The 21,976-nt window shown below is 46.6% G+C and overlaps 1 protein-coding gene across 2 annotated transcripts in view; it reads right to left on the reverse strand.

Annotated features, from left to right (window-relative positions):
- zdhhc5a (zDHHC palmitoyltransferase 5a) overlaps positions 1-21,976 on the reverse strand; it is a 39,303-nt gene that overhangs the window by 12,426 nt on the left and 4,901 nt on the right. The window contains exons 2-5 of one of the 2 annotated variants that reach the window (XM_045722681.2): positions 11,901-14,875; positions 5,209-5,330; positions 3,129-3,286; positions 974-1,146 (exon numbers count right to left, since the gene is read on the reverse strand). In XM_045722681.2, the coding sequence (XP_045578637.2) occupies positions 974-1,146; positions 3,129-3,286; positions 5,209-5,330; positions 11,901-12,055 (608 nt within the window). In that variant the 5' untranslated portion in view covers positions 12,056-14,875. The remainder of the gene's footprint in view (positions 1-973; positions 1,147-3,128; positions 3,287-5,208; positions 5,331-11,900; positions 14,876-21,976) is intronic. The other variant, XM_082978332.1, reaches the window with a different exon arrangement.

Genomic DNA, 21,976 nt, shown 5'->3' on the forward strand with positions numbered 1-21,976 from the left:
CACACTCTCACAACAAACCCCCCCAACACACACTCTCACAACAAACCCCCCCAACACACACTCACAACAAACCCCCCCAACACACACTCTCACAACAACCCCCCCCCAACACACACTCTCACAACAAACCCCCCCCCCCCAAACACACACTCTCACAACAACCCCCCCAACACACACTCTCACAACAAACCCCCCCAACACACACTCACAACAAACCCCCCCAACACACACTCTCACAACAACCCCCCCCCAACACACACTCTCACAACAAACCCCCCCCCCCCCAAACACACACTCTCACAACAAACCCCCCCAACACACACTCACAACAACCCCCCCCAACACACACTCTCACAACAACCCCCCCAACACACACTCTCACAACAACCCCCCCCAACACACACTCTCACAACAAACCCCCCAAACACACACACACACACACTCTCACAACAAACCCCCCCCAACACACACTCTCACAACAAACCCCCCAACACACACTCTCACAACACCCCCTCTCCAACACACACACACACTCTCACAACACCCCCTCTCCACACACACACACACACACTCTCACAACACCCCCCCCCAACACACACACACACTCTCACAACACCCCCCCCAACACACACTCTCACAACAGCCCCCCCCCCCAACACACACACACTCTCACAACAAACCCCCCCCAACACACACTCTCACAACAAACCCCCCAACACACACTCTCACAACACCCCCTCTCCAACACACACACACACTCTCACAACACCCCCTCTCCAACACACACACACACTCTCACAACACCCCCCCCAACACACACACACACTCTCACAACACCCCCCCCAACACACACTCTCACAACAGCCCCCCCCCCCCCCCCAACACTCTCACAACACCCCCCCAACCACACACACTAACCCCAACACCCTGACTCTTGGCCTTTTGGACAGTGCAACACCTATGTACAGGATACGTGACGGCAGAGTGGACCCTGTCCAGCTGCTGTGTGTGGTAGAGAATGTAGAGCAGGCCGAAGCCAAACACTCCCATGATGTGGACCGTCAGGGACAGCAGGAACAGGAAGAAGTAACGGTAGTTCCTCCGGCCGATACAGTTGTTCACCCACGGGCAGTGGTGGTCAAAGTCCTGGAGGGGGAGAGAGAGAGGGACGGGGACAGGAGCAAGGGGCGAGTTAGAGCCGTTTGTACAAAGTTAAAAGGACAGTGCGTCTCCACTGTTTGTGTCCAGTACGCACGTTGCACTTTTACTTGGATAGGACGAGAGCTTTACGCAAGCGTGCCCAACTCTTTGTTTCTCAGGCGTGCCCCCCCTCCCCCCTGCAAGGGTGGTCGCCTCTCTGGTCCCATAGGATAGTGGAGGCTATTATATTGACCTTAGATAACAGTGGGTTGAATCCCTGGGGGGGCCTGAGGGCTCATTCCACCAAAGGTTTGTTCAAAGGCATCTCTTAACCTCTCTAGGGTAGGGGGCAGTATTTGCACGGCCGGATAAAAAACGTACCCGATTTAATCTGGTTATTACTACTGCCCAGAAACTAGAATATGCATATAATTGTTTGATTTGGATAGAAAACACCCTAACGTTTCTAAAACTGTTTGAATGGTGTCTGTGAGTATAACAGAACTCATATGGCAGGCAAAAACCTGAGAAGATTCCATACAGGAAGTGCCCTCTCTGACCATTTCTTGGCCTTCTACACTCTCTTTATTGAAAACTGAGGATCTCTGCTGTAACGTGACACTTCCTACGGCTCCCATAGGCTCTCAGAAGGCGGCAGAACGGTGAATGATGACTTTGCAGCCCATTGCTGAAAAACAGTAGCGCATTTGGATAGTGGTCGATCAGAGAACAATGAGACTGGGGGCGTGTGCACGAGCCGACACCATGTTTTTATTTTTTCGTCTTTGAACGAAAACAGGGTTTCCCGGTCGGAATATTATCGCTTTTTTACGAGAAAAATCGCATAAAAATTGATTTTAAACAGCGGTTGACATGCTTCGAAGTACGGTAATGGAATATTTCGAATTCTTTTGTCACGAAACGCGTCGGGCGCGTCACCCTTCGGATAGTGTCTTGAACGCACGAACAAAACAGAGGATATTTGAACATAACTATGGATTATTTTGAACCAAACCAACATTTGTTATTGAAGTAGAAGTCCTGGGAGTGCATTCTGACGAAGAACAGCAAAGGTAATCCAATTTTTCTTATAGTAAATCTGAGTTTGGTGAGGGCCAAACTTGGTGGGTGTCAAAATAGCTAGCCCGTGATGGCGAGCTATCTACTCAGAATATTGCAAAATGTGCTTTTGCCGAAAAGCTATTTTAAAATCGGACATAGCGATTGCATAAAGAAGTTCTGTATCTATAATTCTTAAAATAATTGTTCTGTTTTTTGTGAACGTTTATCGTGAGTAATTTAGTAAATGCTAGTTCTGAACGTCACATGCTAATGTAAAAAGCTGGTTTTTGATATAAATATGAACTTGATTGAACAAAACATGCATGTATTGTATAACATAATGTCCTAGGAGTGTCATCTGATGAAGATCATCAAAGGTTAGTGCTGCATTTAGCTGTGGTTTGGGTTTATGTGACATTATATGCTAGCTTGAAAAATGGGTGTCTGATTATTTCTGTCTGGGTACTCTGCTGACATAATCTAATGTTTTGCTTTCATTGTAAAGCCTTTTTGAAATCGGACAGTGTGGTTAGATTAACGAGAGTCTTGTCTTTAAAATGGTGTAAAATAGTCATATGTTTGAGAAATTGAAGTAATAGCATTTCTAAGGTATTTGAATATCGCGCCACGGGATTCCACTGGCTGTTGAGTAGGTGGGACGATTTCGTCCCACATACCCTAGAGAGGTTAAGAGCTGGGCTCTCCAACCCTGGAGAACTACCTTCCTGTAGGTTTAAACTCCAACCCTAGTTGTAACTAACCTGATTTAGCTTATCAAATCAGGTGTGCTAGATTAGGGTTGGAGTGAAATCCTACCGGACGATAGCTCTCCCGGAACAGGGTTGGAGAGCCCTGCTTTAGAGGATACGGGATGTTGACCCCGTCCAGCTGTATGTTGATGTGAGACGGTGTGTGTGCGAGCGTACCTCCACACAGTTGTCACACACGGAGCAGTGTGAGCAGCGGGGCGGTCTGTAGAAGCGGCAGGTGGAACACCATTTCATCCTGACCTGGATGCCCCGGATCTCCACCGTCTTATAGAGCGGAGCGCGAAAATCATCCTCCTTGTCCTCATCCTCATCCGCTGGAGAACCACAAACACTGTTAATAAACTAGCACGAACACCCCCCCTTACTAGATCAGCACGAACACCCCCCCCTTACTAGATCAGCACGAACACCCCCCCCTTACTAGATCAGCACGAACACCCTCCCTTACTAGATCAGCACGAACACCCCCCCTTACTAGATCAGCACGAACACCCCCCCTTACTAGATCAGCACGAACACCCCCCCCTTACTAGATCAGCACGAACACCCCCCCCCCTTACTAGATCAGCACGAACACCCACCCCCTTACTAGATCAGCACGAACACCCACCCCCTTACTAGATCAGCATGAACCCCCCCCCCCTTACTAGATCAGCACGAACACCCCCCTTACTAGATCAGCATGAACCCCCCCCCCTTACTAGATCAGCACGAACACCCCCCCTTACTAGATCAGCACGAACACCCCCCCTTACTAGATCAGCACGAACACCCTCCCTTACTAGATCAGCACGAACACCCTCCCTTACTAGATCAGCACGAACACCCCCCCCCCTTACTAGATCAGCACGAACACCCCCCCCCCTTACTAGATCAGCACGAACACCCACCCCCTTACTAGATCAGCATGAACCCCCCCCCCTTACTAGATCAGCACGAACACCCCCCTTACTAGATCAGCATGAACCCCCCCCCCTTACTAGATCAGCACGAACACCCCCCCTTACTAGATCAGCACGAACACCCACCCCCCTTACTAGATCAGCACGAACACCCCCCCCCCTTACTAGATCAGCACGAACATCCCCCCCCTTACTAGATCAGCACGAACACCCTCCCTTACTAGATCAGCACGAACACCCCCCCCCCTTACTAGATCAGCACGAACACCCCCCCTTACTAGATCAGCACGAACATCCCCCCCTTACTAGATCAGCACGAACACCCCCCCCCCTTACTAGATCAGCACGAACATCCCCCCCTTACTAGATCAGCACGAACACCCCCCCCCCTTACTAGATCAGCACGAACATCCCCCCCTTACTAGATCAGCACGAACACCCTCCCTTACTAGATCAGCACGAACACCCTCCCTTACTAGATCAGCACGAACACCCCCCCCCCCTTACTAGATCAGCACGAACACCCCCCCCCCTTACTAGATCAGCACGAACACCCCCCCTTACTAGATCAGCACGAACACCCACCCCCCTTACTAGATCAGCACGAACACCCCCCCCCTTACTAGATCAGCACGAACATCCCCCCCCTTACTAGATCAGCACGAACACCCTCCCTTACTAGATCAGCACGAACACCCCCCCCCCTTACTAGATCAGCACGAACACCCCCCCTTACTAGATCAGCACGAACACCCCCCCCCCCTTACTAGATCAGCACGAACATCCCCCCCTTACTAGATCAGCACGAACACCCTCCCTTACTAGATCAGCACGAACACCCTCCCTTACTAGATCAGCACGAACACCCCCCCTTACTAGATCAGCACGAACACCCCCCCCTTACTAGATCAGCACGAACACCCCCCCCTTTCTAGATCAGCACGAACACCCCCCCCTTACTAGATCAGCACGAACACCCCCCCCCTTACTAGATCAGCACGAACACCCCCCCCTTACTAGATCAGCACGAACACCCACCCCCTTACTAGATCAGCATGAACCCCCCCCCCCTTACTAGATCAGCACGAACACCCCCCTTACTAGATCAGCACGAACACCCCCCCCCTTACTAGATCAGCACGAACACCCCCCCCCTTACTAGATCAGCACGAACACCCCCCCCCCCTTACTAGATCAGCACGAACACCCCCCCTTACTAGAGCAGCATGAACACACACACAAACACACTACTACACAGCATAGACAGTAGACAGTCATACAGGGAGTTTGCAGGGAGCATGAAATGTTGTTATACATCTGTGCAACACACACACCTCTGGGGAAGATACCCGGGTCCATGAAGGTGGCCATGCAGAAGTTGGCCAGGACGAACAGGAAGATGACACCGTTGTAGATCGGCACGGCAACCGAGAACTGCTCCGACAGCCATGGACACCTGAAAGAGAGAAGGAGGGGGAAAAAGAGAGGGAATTAAGTTAGATCAATTGTCTTTATTCATAACAAGAAGCACAGCAGAGCCCCGTTGCCTCTGAACACCTCAATAAAGGAAGGAATATCACGGCAGTCTTGTTGACAGTAAGCTCCAGCTACGAATTTGAGAGTGGTTACATTTGTCCAGCCCCATCCTTCAGCTTTATAGCAAACCAAGTGGAAGGGCAGCCATTTTGTAGTGTTTGTTATTTATTTTATGAAAACATTTTAATAAAAGGAGTGGGCCTTTGGAACAGTGTTTTTGACAGGAAGGGCAGTGGCACTACAGGAGCAAAATTGTCAACAGTATCTGTTTAGGAAGAGCTTGTCTCATTGCCATGGGAACGGGGTGACCCACATATGGGGACCACATGTTGCATAGACAACGGGCCAACACCCTGAAACACAGGGAGAGAGAGAGAGAGAGAGAGAGAGAGAGAGAGAGAGAGAGAGAGAGAGAGAGAGAGACAGAGAGAAAGAAAGAGAGAGAGAGAGTGAGAGCGAGCAAGAGAGAGTTGGAGAGAGAGGTAGTTCATGTTAGGTTTAGCCAAGACTGCGCATTTGTCTAGTGAATAAAGCACTTCCTGATTAAACCAAGTTGAGCAAATTCAGAGGAAGACGGATTGCAAAAAAGAACGAGAGTTAAAAAGAGAGAGGATGAGATAGATATAGAAGGACAGGGACAGAGAGAGAATGACAGCTCTTTATTAAGGGTGACAGATGCTGGCCTATTTTCCCTCTATTCCAGCATGGTGGTGGTTGTTGTTGTTGTAATCTGGAGTAGAGCTATGAACTGACAGGCCGCTCCAGACAAACTGACAGGAGACGACCTCCACCTGCCTGACGACCTCCACACACACCCTGACGTTGATCTGTCCCGTCTATCCTACTCTGCACTACTACTGTCACACACTCAACTGTGTGTGAGTATGAAAGAAAGAGAGAGAGAGTGCTGAGGAGCATGTTGAGTAGAGAGAGAGAGAGCATGTTGAGTAGGGAGAGAGAGAGAGAGAGAGCTCTGGTGAGCATGTCGAGTAGAGAGAGAGCTGGGGAGCATGTCGAGTAGAGAGAGAGCTGGGGAGCATGTCGAGTAGAGAGAGAGCTGGGGAGCATGTCGAGTAGAGAGAGACAGAGCTGAGGAGCATGTCGAGTAGAGAGACAGAGCTGAGGAGCATGTCGAGTAGAGAGAGAGAGAGAGAGAGAGAGAGAGAGAGACAGCGCTGAGGAGCATGTTGAGTAGAGAGAGATAGAGATCTGAGGAGCATGCTAACCCTAACCCTATCTCATCCTGGAATATCCAAGGCCTGAGGTCACCTGCCTTTAGCCTAAACAGCAGGAACCTGGACTTCATCAAAGAAATCGGAAATACAGACATTGTCATCCTACAAGAAACCTGGTATAGAGGAGACGGACCCACTGGTTGCCCTCTAGGTTACAGAGAGCTGGTAGTCCCATCCACCAAACTACCAAGTGTGAAACAGGGAAGAGACTCAGGGGTATGCTAATTTGGTATAGAGCAGACCTAACTCACTCCATTAAATTATTCAAAACAGGAACATTTTACGTTTGGCTAGAAATTCAAAAGGAAATGGTCTAAACAGAGAAAAATGTCCTCCTGTGTGCTACCGATACCCCCCCACTAGAATCCCCATACTTTAATGAAGACATCTTCTCCATCCTGGAGGGGGAAATCAATCATTTCCAAGCCCAGGGACATGTACTAGTCTGTGGTGACCTAAATGCCAGAACTGGACAAGAACCTGACACACTCAGCACACAGGGGGACAAACACCTGCCTGGAGGTGACAGCATTCCCACCCCCATATACCCCCCGTGGCGCAACTATGACAACATAACCAACAAAAATGGGTCACAGCTCCTGCAGCTCTGTCGCACGCTGGGTATGTACATAGTCAATGGTAGGCTTCAATGGGACTCCTATGGTAGGTACACCTATAGCTCATCTGTTGGCAGTAGTACTGTAGACTACTTTATCACTGACCTTAACCCAGAGTCTCTCAGAGCGTTCAGTCAGCCCACTGACACCCCTATCAGACCACAGCAAAATCACAGTCTACTTGAACAAAACAATACTCAATCACGAGGCAGCAAAATCAAAGGAACTGAGTAATATTAAGAAATGCTATAGATGAATGGAATGTAGTGTGGAAACCTACCAAAAAACAATTAGGCAACAACAAATTCAATCCCTTTTAGACAACTTCCTGGACAAAATGTTCCACTGTAATTGTGAAGGTGTAAACTTGGCAGTGGAAAATCTTAACAGTACATTTGACCTCTCAGCTTCCCTATCAAATCTAAAAATCTCAAATAGAAAACCAAAGAAAATTAACCACAATGACAAATGGTTTGATGAAGAATGCAAAAATCTAAGAAAGAAATTGAGAAACATGTCCTAACAAAAAACATAGAGACCCGGAAAACCGGAATCTACGCCTTCACTGTGGTGAATCACTAAAACAATACAGAAATACACTACGGAAAAAGAAGGAACAGCACGTCAGAAATCAGCTCAATGTAATTGAAGAATCCATAGACTCTAACCACTTCTGGGAAAACTGGAAGTTGGCTTTATAACAAAGAACAAAGAGCAAAAACATATACATTATCAAATACAAATCTTAGAATCAACAATAAATGACTACCAGAAGCCACTGGATTCTTCAATTACCTTGAATGAACAACAGGACAAAATAAAAAAATAAAAACCCGAAAAGGCCTGTGGTGTTGATGGTATCCTCAATGAAATGATCAAATACACAGACAACAAATTCCAATTGGCTATATTAAAACGCTTTAACATCATCCTTAGCTCTTGCATATTCCCCAATATTTGGAACCAAGGACTGATCAACTAAATCCACAAAAGAGGAGACAAATTTGACCCCAATAACTACCGTGGGATATGCGTCAACAGCAACCTTGGGAAAATCCTCTGCATTATCATTAACAGCAGACTCGTACATTTCCTCAGTGGAAACAATGTACTGAGCAAATGTTAAATTGGCTTTTTACCAAATTATCGTATGACAGACCACGTATTCACCCTGCACACCCTAATTGAGAAATAAACAAACCAAAACAAAGGCAAAGTCTTCTCATGCTTTGTTGATTTCAAAAAAGCCTTCGACTCAATTTGGCATGAGAGTTTATATAAATTGATGTAAAGTGGTGTTGGGGGGAAAACATACAACATTCTAAAATCCATGTACACAAACAACAAGTGTGCGGTTAAAATAGGCAAAAACCACACATTTCTTCCCACAGGGCCGTGGGGTGAGACAGGGATGCAGCTTAAGCCCCACCCTCTTCAACATGTATATCAACGAATTGGCGAGGGCACTAGAACAGTCTGCAGCACCCGGCCTCACCCTACTAGAATCTGAAGTTAAATGTCTACTGTTTGCTGATGATCTAGTGCTTCCCTCACCAACCAAGGAGGGCCTACAGCAGCACCTAGATCTTCTGCACAGATTCTGTCAGACCTGGGCCCTGACAGTAAATCTCAGTAAGACCAAAATAATGGTGTTCCAAAAAAGGTCCAGTCGCCAAGACCACAAATACAAATTCCATCTAGACACCGTTTGCTTAGAGCACACAAAAAAACTATACATACCTTGGCCTAAACATCAGCGCCACAAGTAACTTCCACAAAGCTGTGAACGAGCTGAGAGACAAGGCAAGAAGTGCATTCTATGCCATCAAAAGGAACATAAAATTCGACATACCAATTAGGATCTAGCTACAAATACTTTAAATCAGTTATAGAACCCTTTATGGTTGTGAAGTCTGGGGTCCGCTCACCAACCAAGAACTCACAAAATGGGACAAACACCAAATTGAGACTCTGCATGAAGAATTCTGTTAAAATATCCTCCGTGTACAACGTAGAACACCAAATAATGCATGCAGAGCAGAATTAGGCCGATACCAGCTAAGTATCAAAATCCAGAAAAGAGACGTTAAATTCTACAACCACCTAAAAGGAAGCGATTTCCCAAACCTTCCATAACAAAGGCATCACCTACAGAGAGATGAACCCGGAGAAGAGTCCCCTAAGCAAGCTGGTCCTGGGGCTCTGTTCACAAACACCCCCCACAGAGCCCAGGACAGCAAGACAAGAAGACCAAACCAAATCATGAGAAAACAAAAAGATAATTACTTTACACATGGGAAAGAATTAACAAAAAAAAGAGAAAACTAGAATACTATTCGGCCCTAAACAGATAGTACACAGTGGCAGAATACCTGACCACTTTGACTGACCCAAACTTAAGGAACGCTTTGACTATGTATAGACTCAGTGAGCATAGCCTTGCTATTGAGAAAGGCCGCCGTAGACAGACCTGGCTCTCAAGAGAAGACAGGCTATGTGCACACTGCCCACAAAATGAGGTGGAAATTGAGATGCACTTCCTAACCTCCTGCCCAATGTATGACCATATTAGAGACACATATTTCCCTCAGATTACACAGATCCACAAAGAATTTGAAAACAAACCCGATTTTGATAAACTCCCATATCTATTGGGTGAAATACCACAGCGTGCCATCACAGCAGCAAGATTTGTGACCAGTTGCCACAAGAAAAAGTCAACCAGTGAAGAACAAACACCATTGTAAATACAACCCATATTTATGTTTATTTTTTTCCCCTTTTGTACTTTAAACATTTGCACATCGTTACAACACTGTATATACACATAATATGACATTTGTATTGTCTTTACTCTTTTGGAACTTCTGTGAGTGTAATGTTTACTGTTCATTTTTGTTTATTTCACTTTTGTATATTTTCTACTTCACTTGCTTTGGCAATGTTTATATGTTTCCAATGCCAATAAAGCCCCTTGAATTGAATTGAGAAAGAGATCTGAGGAGCATGTCGAGTAGAGAGAGAGCTGAGGAGCATGTCGAGTAGAGAGAGACAGAGCTGAGGAGCATGTCGAGTAGAGAGAGACAGAGCTGAGGAGCATGTCGAGTAGAGAGAGAGCTGAGGAGCATGTCGAGTAGAGAGAGACAGAGCTGAGGAGCATGTCGAGTAGAGAGAGAGAGAGCTGAGGAGCATGTCGAGTAGAGAGAGACAGAGCTGAGGAGCATGTCGAGTAGAGAGAGAGCTGAGGAGCATGTCGAGTAGAGAGAGAGCTGAGGAGCATGTCGAGTAGAGAGAGACAGAGCTGAGGAGCATGTCGAGTAGAGAGAGAGCTGAGGAGCATGTCGAGTAGAGAGAGACAGAGCTGAGGAGCATGTCGAGTAGAGAGAGACAGAGCTGAGGAGCATGTCGAGTAGAGAGAGACAGAGCTGAGGAGCATGTCGAGTAGAGAGAGACAGAGCTGAGGAGCATGTCGAGTAGAGAGAGACAGAGCTGAGGAGCATGTCGAGTAGAGAGAGACAGAGCTGAGGAGCATGTCGAGTAGAGAGAGACAGAGCTGAGGAGCATGTCGAGTAGAGAGAGACAGAGCTGAGGAGCATGTCGAGTAGAGAGAGAGCTGAGGAGCATGTCGAGTAGAGAGAGACAGAGCTGAGGAGCATGTCGAGTAGAGAGAGACAGAGCTGAGGAGCATGTCGAGTAGAGAGAGAGCTGAGGAGCATGTCGAGTAGAGAGAGAGCTGAGGAGCATGTCGAGTAGAGAGAGAGCTGAGGAGCATGTCGAGTAGAGAGAGAGCTGAGGAGCATGTCGAGTAGAGAGAGAGCTGAGGAGCATGTCGAGTAGAGAGAGATCTGGGGAGCATGTCGAGTAGAGAGAGATCTGGGGAGCATGTCGAGTAGAGAGAGAGCTGGGGAGCATGTCGAGTAGAGAGAGAGCTGGGGAGCATGTCGAGTAGAGAGAGAGCTGAGGAGCATGTCGAGTAGAGAGAGAGCTGAGGAGCATGTCGAGTAGAGAGAGAGCTGAGGAGCATGTCGAGTAGAGAGAGAGCTGATGAGCATGTCGAGTAGAGAGAGAGCTGAGGAGCATGTCGAGTAGAGAGAGAGCTGAGGAGCATGTCGAGTAGAGAGAGAGCTGAGGAGCATGTCGAGTAGAGAGAGAGCTGAGGAGCATCTCGAGTAGAGAGAGAGAGCTGAGGAACATGTCGAGTAGAGAGAGCTGAGGAGCATGTTGAGTAGAGAGAGGAGTGTGTGTCTTTACGTCTGACGTTGCTCTGCTCTGTCCCATTGCCAGGGGTTGACTGACTGTGCACTACTCAATAACTGTCACACTACAGACAGGCGGTAGGGGACTGGTGTGTGTTGGAATTGATGTGCATGTGAGTGTGTCTTTCTAGAAAGGCAGAGAACTCACCAAGTGAGGGTGTGTGTGGTGATAAGTGTTTATGTAAAGGTGTGGGTGTGTTTGAGGAGATGGTCTGGTGTGTGTGTGTGTGACTTGTGTAGGACGTGTACACGCCATGCATTTGAGCATCTGTGTATGACATGTGTATGAGTGTGTGGCATGTGCATATGACGTGTGTGTATGACGTGTGTATCTGACGTGTGTGCGTGTGTGACGGGGGGGTGGCGGTTTGGTCGTACTCACGTGAAGCAGAAGAAGAGCGTGGTGGATCCCACCAGGAAGGCCGTCGCCGCCGACACGGGTACGTAGCGGGACGGACGAAGTGGCCGGGACGGGGAGGCGGTGTGGGGGGGCGAGGGGAGGCCACCCGCACCCCCACTCTTACTGCTGCCCGGCATCACAGGGGGAGAGGGGAGGGAGGCTATAATGCCTTTACTCAGGGAGGGGGGGTAGAGGGGAGGGGGGATGGTGGAATTACCCCTCCCAGGAAGGGTGGGGATGAAGGGGTAGGGAGGATTTGTTTGGTGTGTGTGGATGGAGGGATTATAGATAAAGAGGGAGGGAGAGATTAAGAGAAAGAGCACAGATAGAGAGGGATTGAAGGAGTTAGAGAGGGAGGTAGAGGAGTCCCCTTCTCAATCGGACCAGGACGAGAGAAGACCAACGTTTCTGCATGTTCACCGGAAAGAGGGGGATGAAAAGAAAGAAAGTATAGATTGGCCCCTCCCTAAACCGCGTGTTCATAAAACAACTCTGTCCCTTTGCTTGAAGTTGTTTGATGTCTATTGAAATTGACCTTTGGCCTCGTCTAAGAGGAGGTGGTAAGATAAGACAGAGGGTATTTGAAAAGAGGGGGTAAGACAGAGATAGAGGGGGGTATTTGATTGAGATGCACTCTGCCAGCCACTAGAGGCTTAAAGCGCCTCCACGATAAGGCTTTTGTTTTGCTGTCCTCCGGACAACACACAGGTCAACATAAAAGTGGACTGGAACATGAAGATAAACAAAGCCACTATTTAAAGACGTGTTCTTGTAAGATAGAGGCGTTTGCCGCTCTATGCTTGAACTACCGGCTTATATAGGAGGGCAACAACAACAACTTCTGCTCAATTGTGTGGCAATCTCAAGGCTGATACATTTTAATTGCTTGGTTTTTCTTTAGTCTTTAAAATGGTTCCTTACAGTGGATTTGGGTCAATATCTTGACATTTTAAAGAGGAATATCAAGAAATGTGCGCGTGCGAGAGGTAAATAACTTAGTTGAAGGCTTAGTGATTTTACGATACAAAAATAAAATAGTGCAACAAAAAAAAGAAAAAGCAGTGATATGGCTTGATTGTTTGGGTGTGGTATATAAAAATCTTGGACGCTCCCTTTTCAAAAGAAAATAAGTAGGATGTCCTAGTAAAGCATAATGTATATGATTTGGTGAAGCAGTTTTAACTTACATTTCTTCTTTATTCATTACAATCTTACTCTCATCTAGTCCCCTAGACTCATAAATGGTTTCAAAAACACAACTCAACCTCGGGCGCCAAAATGTCAGTTAGGTACAGAGGATGAGGCAGATCGTCTTGGTTGACCTGCTATACATTCCCTGTTCAATGAAAGCCCGTATCAATAACTTAATATTTCAAAAGATCTCTGGTTCAGTTCAATGACATTCAGACCCAATTAACCTTCTCCCCTTCCAGACTAAGATGACAGATTGTTTTGGTCTGTAGATTGGACGGTCTGTCGACTGTTCAGTCTGTACACTACTCGGTCTGGGATGTAGACCGACTTGAGTATGGATTTGGTTCTGACACAGACGTTTTCAAAGGGTATGACGTGATTGAGAGGTAGAGATTGATTGCAAGGTTTTTGATTTGTCGCAGGTAAAATACATAAAAAGATCGCAACTTAAATTGTTTATTTTCTGCCTCGATAGAAAGGTAGGCTATCGCTGTAGCTGGTCTAGTATGTAAACAGGTAGTTGATATGCATAATGAGGGAGAGAGAAAGACATAGCAAAATGGTCTTTGTGGCCAAGTGGGATTCTTGTCTCTGGTTATTTTTCTCCCTGGTCGGCTCAATCGTCAGATGAGATAGGAAAAACAAAACATCAAAACGAGAGCAAAAAAAATCAGCGGAGACGAATATCAAGCAGTCCTATAGTTACTCTGGAAGTCAGCTAGTTTCCTCACTAATTAAATGGCTGTCCCTTCAGTCCAAACAGCGTCTTAAAAAATGCCAATGTGCTCGTAGACAGACTCTCAGACTTTGTTCTTCCTGGTCGGGGCATCCCTGAGCCAATGGGAGACAAGCAGGAAGTCTCAGAGGCCGATCCCACCTGCTACAGGTGTGTGTCGAAGAAGACGTGTACACAGGTCAAATTGTGTGTGTCCCTGTAACCTGGAGGTGTCCGTGAGGGTACACATATCCAAAACACCCTTAAAGGTCCTCCTGAAAAATGGTTGAAAATAAATAAATAAAGGATACAAAAAAAATAAAAGCAATGTGAAGTTGAAGCCAGAGAGGAAGGATGAAGGCCTGAAGATTAGAAGCTGGAAGCTGTATTCCCTAGTTGGGCCTGATGAGCTCCTCCCCAGTGTCTGTAGACTCAAGGCCCAGCTGTGTTAGCTAGCCAAGGAGAGAAAGATGAGGCAGGCTGTTTGTTACATAAGCCTCCGTCTCACTGAGCGAGGCAGCCAGCCAGCCATTCCCCCAGGGCCATTCCTCTACTTCCGTCCCCCAGCGGAGTGCAACGAGAGGGGGGGGGGCACACCCTCCCACCACGACCCCTGAGAACCAACTGAGTCTCGGAGTGCGAGTCTGAGTGACTGTGAGACGTTTATGTGACTCTCAAGGGCTACTTCTAGAGGAGTGTGTGTGATTCTGTGTGTGTGTGTGTGTGTGTGTGAGTTTGTGTGTGTGTGTCTAACGGTGTTAGTCTCTGTCTATCCGTCTCTACTGTCTGAGTCAGTGTGTGATTCTGTTTGTGTCTGTCTCTACGTCTGTGTGTGTGAGTGTGTCTGTGTGAGTGTGTGTGAAGGGTGCGGGTGGCAGTTAGGAGAGCAGTGGGATAATCTGTAATAAAGATAATTTAAATCCAACAGGTTTTCCAACAGGCACGGTCGCTCTCTCCACCCCCGCTGTGGTGTCACTGGTGATCCGTCTTCCTCTCTTTAGCCAGAGATGTGTGGCAGGGCCTCTAGATGTCTGCTGGGACACAGCTCCTAGAAGGAGGGGGGGGTAGGAGAGAACGAGGGAGGGGAGAGAGAGACAGATGGGATAGAGGGAAAGAAAGGGGAGGGTGGGAATAAGAGAGAGGGAGGAAAAGTGTGGGAGAGAGATACACGTGTTTAGCTCCATCGTGAACCACGGACAATTCTATGTATGGGACTTCATCGTAAACAAACAGCGTTCAATGTCGAGCAGCAACTGGTCTCGCAGGAAGGCTTCCGTTGTTCACCTTGCTTCTGCTGTGGAAGTTATCTGCTGCTGTCACTGTGTGTGTGTGTACGCGAGTGAGTTCGTCAGCCGTGAGTGTGTCTGTGGGCAATATTTTTTTTCTTCTTCTTCTCTCGGGCCAGCAATCATTCTGGTTCCTAAAAACTAACCAATAAAAACAAGGTGTGTGATTGGGTCTGGCAGATATTCCGTTAGCCCTCCAGGGATTCATCTGGAAGAGTGTGATCGATAAAAATGTCCTGTCCCACGTCTCCAAAACAGCGTTTGACAAGGTGTTGAGAGATGACGGTTTTCACGTTCAGCCAACTCAATGGGAGTTGCGCCCTATAACCAGGGCCCCATGTGCCATTCAGACACAACCAATGTCAGAGGGTGGGAATCGTGAACGTACGAGTGAGACCGAGCGAATGTGAGTGACTGTGATTCTGTGCCTGCGAAGGACGCCGCGGTTGGAAGGAAATGAGAGCGCGCGCTTCGAAACAGAGGGTACAACCTGAACTTGCACAATAACAACGCTCGTTTTGCCGTTTTTTCAGAAGGCCCTGCCTCTGTTGAAATAAGTTCTCCAGAACACAGCCCCTTGTACACCACATTCGGTGAGAAGACGGGGATAAGATTCAGCACCTGAGATCAAGCTCCATTCAGACTCATGAATTTCACTGAACCACCAGAGTCCTAAGTCCTTACTAGAGTGCAAACGTCAGCAAGTTACCATGACTCGTGAAAAAATATATATATATGCATTTATAGTGGCTTAGCATTTTTTCCCTCAATCTCAAAAGTGTTTTAAAATTGTATTGGGTTGAACTGTCTGTTCCTCAACCAATTAGGCGCTCCCTATCTCCCCTTTGACAGTTGAAGTAGTCAACTCAACACCGGTCACTTTGTGACATCCTTCCCAAGGGGTTGTATTCATTAGGCACAAAACAGAAGAAAACAGACAAAGAGGGAGGGAGGGACTAACTGAACTAGTCCAATAAAAACGTTTCCATTGCACAACGCTTTAAAAAAACAAGTTTTTCTCCAATGTGCCGCCTCTTACACCGGTCAGGTCTGTAATTAGGGTGATTTACTTCTAAACAGGCTGACTAATAGGGGACATGCCTATAGATATCAGGCTCAGCTATGCAGAGACAGGAAGTGACGGTGACAGTCAGACTGATGACCTGAATCATTCAAACACTAATACACATCCTGTAACATGACCGCCCAGGTTCTTCTAAGTGTACGTCCCAAACGGCACCTCCGTTTCCTTTAGAGCACACTACCTTTCACCTGGGCCCCATCTTTTTTCTTTACTATAGGGCCCTGGTCAAAGGTAGTGTACTATAAAGGAACTAGGGTGTAGTTTGGGACACAGCTCAAGTAAGCCTCTTCCGAGCCAGAACGGCGATACTAGCCCTATCTCCTGTTTCTGTAGTGGGAGGCAGCTTGAGGTATAAGTACACCCCCTAGACAGGACGCTAGTCTGTCGCAAGGCCTCACCCCCGATCCGTCTCCTTGGATAGTAAGCCTAACCCGAACTGTTAATTCTGGAGTTAAAGAGTCTATGACTATCATCTATGACTGATACCTCTCTCACTCTCCTTCCGGAATCTCCATCTCCAACATAAGGAGGAGGGAAAGACAGGATAGTGACAATAATACTTTTACATTTATTTTTAAATCGCTAGTATGTCTGTAACATATAAACTTCTCCTCTGCTTTGTGCTAAATTCCAATGGAATTTGTAAAATATATAGACCTCTGCTCTGGGCTACGTCCCAATGGAATTCATTAACCTCCTAGTATCCTCATCTCCTTCCCTTCATCATCATGTAGGTAGGCAGGTAGGCAGACCAGGAGTTTTCCGACCAGACCAAGGAAAAACCACGGCGCTAGCTAGTTATAGCCATATAAATAAGGCCCAGAGTTTTCCCTAGTCAGTTCACATGGTCGGGAACACCTCTGGCCTGACTGGTAAGAGAGAGAAGACTCGCGTGTATCACTCAGACCAATGGTTATCGGAGTGAAACAGATGCTATCCTAGGAGTATTGGGACGCAGCATGGATACTGATATAGGCTATGTTCCAGACGGCATCCTATTCCCTAGAAAGTGCACTACCCTATGGGCCCTGGTCCAAAAGTAGTGCACTACATAGGGAGCCATTTGGGACACAAAATAGATGGTTAGCCTGTAGCAGTAGCATCTTGCCAGGAAAAGGCTGTATCTGCCTACACTGCCATAGTACTGAGATCTAGAGAAAGATTACACATAGCAGGCAAAACTGGCACACACACACACACACACACACACACACACACACACACACACACACACACACACACACACACACACACACACACACATTCACTCACTCTCAGTGTGTGTGTGTGTAACATGAGTGTGGATGATTGCCTAATCAGTGTAGTAGGTCTTACTGCCGTGGGGAGAAACAGAAACACAGACACACAATATGATTCATTGCAGTGCTACGCCCTGCCCGCGTTCACCTCATTTCTGGCGCTGTCGCAGAGATATGCAATCAGAACCGGTCATGCGTGACCAACAATAGGTATTCGTCCCCTCAAAAGCGTAAAAGGTATGTAATCATCTGATTAGGACTAGGGGGTACCAGGTGCTGAGAAATGACTAGATACTCAAACGTGACCACAGATGGACTGAGATTATTATATATATATACAGTACCAGTCATAAGTTTAGTCACACCTATTCATTCCAGGGTTTTCTTTATTTTTACTATTTTCTACATTGTAGAATAATAATGAAGACATCAAAACTATGAAATAAGTCATATGGAAGCATGTAGTAACCAAATATATTTTAAATTCTTCAAAGTAGCCACCCTTTGCCTTGATGACAGCTTTGCACACTCTTGGCATTCTCTCAACCAGCTTCATGAGGTAGTCAACAGGAATGCATTTCAATTAACAGGTGTGCCTTGTTAAAAAACTTAATTTGTGGAATTTCTTTCCTTCTTAATGCGTTTCAGCCAATCAGTTGTGTTGTGACAAGGTAGGGGTGGTATACAGAAGGTAGCCCTATTTGGTAAAAGACCAAGTCCATATTATGGCAAGAACAGCTCAAATAAGCAAAGAGAAATGACAGTCCATCACTACTTTAAGACATGAAAGTCAGTCAATCTGGAAAATTTCAAGAACTTTGAAAGTTTCTTCAAGCCAGTCGCAAAAACCATCAAGTGCTATGATGAAACTGGCTCTCATGAGGACTGCGACAGGAAAGGAAGACCCAGAGTTACCTCTGCTGCAGAGGAAAAGTTCATTAGAGTTACCAGCCTCAAAACAGCCCCATCTCAACAACATCTGTTCAGAGGAGACTATGTGAATCCGGCCTTCATGGTCGAATTGCTGCAAAGAAACCACTACTAAAGGACACCAATAAGAATAAGAGACTTGCTTGGGCCAAGAAACACGAGCAATGGACCAGTGGAAACCTGTCCTTTGGTCTGATGAGTCCAAATATGAGATCTTTGGTTCCAACCGCTGTGTCTTTGTGAGACGCAGAGTAGGTGAACGAATGATCTCCGCATGTGTGGTTCCCACCGTGAAGCATGGAGGAGGTGGTGTGATGGGGCTTTGCTGGTGACACTGTCTGAGATTTATTTAGAATTCAAGGCACACTTAACCAGCATGGCTACCACAGCATTATGCAGCGATATGCTGTCCCATCTGGTATGCGCTTAGTGGGTATATCAATAATTTTTCAATAGTACAATGACCCTAAACACACCTCCAGGCTGTGTAAGGGCTATTTGACCAAGAAGGACAGTGATGGAGAGCTGCATCAGATGACCTGGCCTCCACAATCAACCGACGTCAACCCAATTGAGATGGTTTGGGATGAGTTGGACCGCAGAGTGAAGGAAAAGCAGCCAACAAGTGCTCAGCATATGTGGGAACTCCTTCAAGACTGTTGGAAAAGCATTCCTCATGAAGCTGGTTGAGAGAATGCCAAGAGTGTGCCAAGCTGTCATCAATGCCAAGAGTGTGCCAAGCTGCAAAGGGTGGCAACTTTGAAGAATCTCAATAAAATACATTTTGATTTGTTTAAGACTTTTTTTGGTTACTACATGATTCCATTTGTGTTATTTCATAGTATGATGTCTTCACTATTATTCTACAATGTAGAAAATAGCAAAAAGAAAAGAAACACTCTTGAATGAGTAGGTGTCCAAACTTTTGACTGATATAATATATATCACTGTCAACTGCGTTTATTTTGAGCAAACTTAACATGTGTAAATATTTGTATGAACATAAGATTCAACAACTGAGACAAACTGAACAAGTTCCACAGACATGTAACTAACAGAAATGGAATAATGTGTCCCTGAACAAAGGGGGGATCAACATCAAAAGTAAGTGAGTATCTGGTGTGGCCACCAGCTGCATTAAGTACTGCAGTGCATCTCCTCCTCATGGACTGCACCAGATTTGCCTGTTCTTGCTGTGAGATTTTACCCCACTCTTCCACCAAGGCACCTGCAAGCTCCCTCACATTTCTGGGGGGAATGGCCCTAGCCCTCACCCTCCGATCAACAGTTCCCAGACATGCTCAATGGGATTGAGATCCGGGCTCTTCGCTGACCATGGCAGAACACTGACATTCCTGTCTTGCAGGAAATCACGCACAGAACGAGCAGTATGGCTGGTGGCATTGTCATGCTGGAGGGTCATGCCAGGATGAGCCTGCAGGAAGGGTACCACATTAGGGAGGAGGATGTCTTCCCTGTAACGCACAGCGTTGAGATTGCCTGCAATGACAACAAGCTCAGTCCGATGATGCTGTGACACACCGCCCCAGATCATGACGGACCCTCCACCTCCAAATCGATCCCGCTCCAGAGTACAGGCCTCGGTGTAACGCTCATTCCTTCGATGATAAACGCAAATCCGACCATCCCCCTGGTGAGACAAAACCGCATCTCGTCAGTGAAGACCACTTTTTGCCAGTCCTGTCTGGTCCAGCGATGTTGGGTTTGTGCCCATAGGCGACGTTGTTGCCGGTGATGTCTGGTGAGGACCTGCCTTACAACAGCCCTCAGTCCAGCCTCTCTCAGCCTATTGCGGACAGTCTGAGCACTTATGGAGGGATTGTGCGTTCCTGGTGTAACTCGGGCAGTTGTTGTTGCCATCCCGTACCTGTCCCGCAGGTGTGATGTTCGGATGTACCAATTCTGTGTAGGTGTTGTTACACGTGGTCTGCCACTTCGAGGATGATCAGCTGTCCGTCCTGTCTCCCTGTAGCGCTGTCATAGGCGTCTCACAGTACGGACGTTGCAATTTATTGCCCTGGCCACATCTGCAGTCCTCATGCCTCCTTGCAGCATCTGTCTTTTGGTGTTTTTCAGAGTCGGAAGAAAGGCCTCTTTAGTGTCCTAAGTTTTCATAACTGTGACCTTAATTGCCTACTGTCTGTAAGCTGTTAGTGTCTTAACGAACGTTCCACAGGTGCATGTTCATTAGTTGTTTATGGTTCATTGAACAAGCATGGGAAACAGTGTTTAAACCCTTTACAATGAAGATCTGTGAAGTTATTTGGATTTTTACAAATTATCTTTGAAAGACAGGGTCCAGAAAAAGGGACGTTTATTTTTTTATGAGTTTATACACACACACACACACACACACACACACACACACACACACACACACACACACACGAAAAAGTATGTGAACCCTTTGGAATTACCTGGATTCTGCAAATATTGGTCATAAAATAAAATAAAAAGTCACAACAGACACACACAGTGTGCTTAAACTAATAACACACATTGTATTTTTCTTGTCTTTGAATACATCACTTAAAAATTCACAGTTTAGGTTGGAAAAAGTATGTGAACACCTAGGCTAATGACTTATCCCAAAAGCTAATTGGAGTCAGAGGTCAGCTAACCTGGAGTCCAATCAATGAGATGAGATTGGAGATGATGGTTTGTGTTGCCTTGCCGTACAGAAAACACTCACAACATTTGAGTTTGCTATTCACAAGAAGCATTGCCTGATGTGAACCATGCCTCGAACAAAAGATCTCAGAAGACCCAAGATTAAGAATTTTTTACTTGCATAAAGCTGGAAAGGGTTACAAAAGTATCTCTAAAAGCCTTGATGTTCATCAATCCACGGTAAGACAAATTGTCAATAAATAGAGAAAGTTCAGCACTGTTGCTACTCTCCCTAGGCCTGGCTGTCCTGCAAAGATGACTGCAAGAGCACAGCGCAGAATGCTCAATGAGGTTAAGAAGAATCCTAGTGTCAGCTAAAGACTTACAGAAATCTCTGGAACATGCTAACATCTCTGTTGACGAGTCTACAATACGTAAAACACTAAACAAGATTGGTGTTCATGGGAGGACAACACGGAAGAAGCCACTGCTGTTCAAAAAAAACATTGCTGCACATCTGAAGTTCGCAAAAGGAAGGAACACATAACATTGTGTGGAGAAAAATAGGCACAGCACACCAACATCAAAACCTCATCCCAAAAGTATGGTGGAGGGAGCATCATGGTTTGGGTCTGCTTTGCTGCCTCAGGGCCTGGACAGCTTGCTATCATCAACGGAAAAATGGATTCCCAAGTTTATCAAGACTTTTTGCAGGAGAATGTAGGCTGTCCGCCAATTGAAGCTCAACAGAAGTTGGGTGATGCAACAGGACAACAACCTAAAACACAGAAGTTTTTCAATAACAGAATGGCTTCAACAGAAGAAAATATGCCTTCTGGAGTGGCCCAGTCAGAGTCCTGACCTCAACCCGATTGAGATGCAGTGGCATGACCTTAAGAGAGCGGTCCACACCAGGCATCACAAGAATATTGCTGAACTGAAACAGTTCTGTAAAGAGG

Source organism: Salmo salar, chromosome 08 (genome assembly GCF_965601325.2).
Source record: "Salmo salar chromosome 08, fSalSal1, whole genome shotgun sequence".
In the NCBI taxonomy this organism is placed as follows: domain Eukaryota; kingdom Metazoa; phylum Chordata; class Actinopteri; order Salmoniformes; family Salmonidae; genus Salmo; species Salmo salar.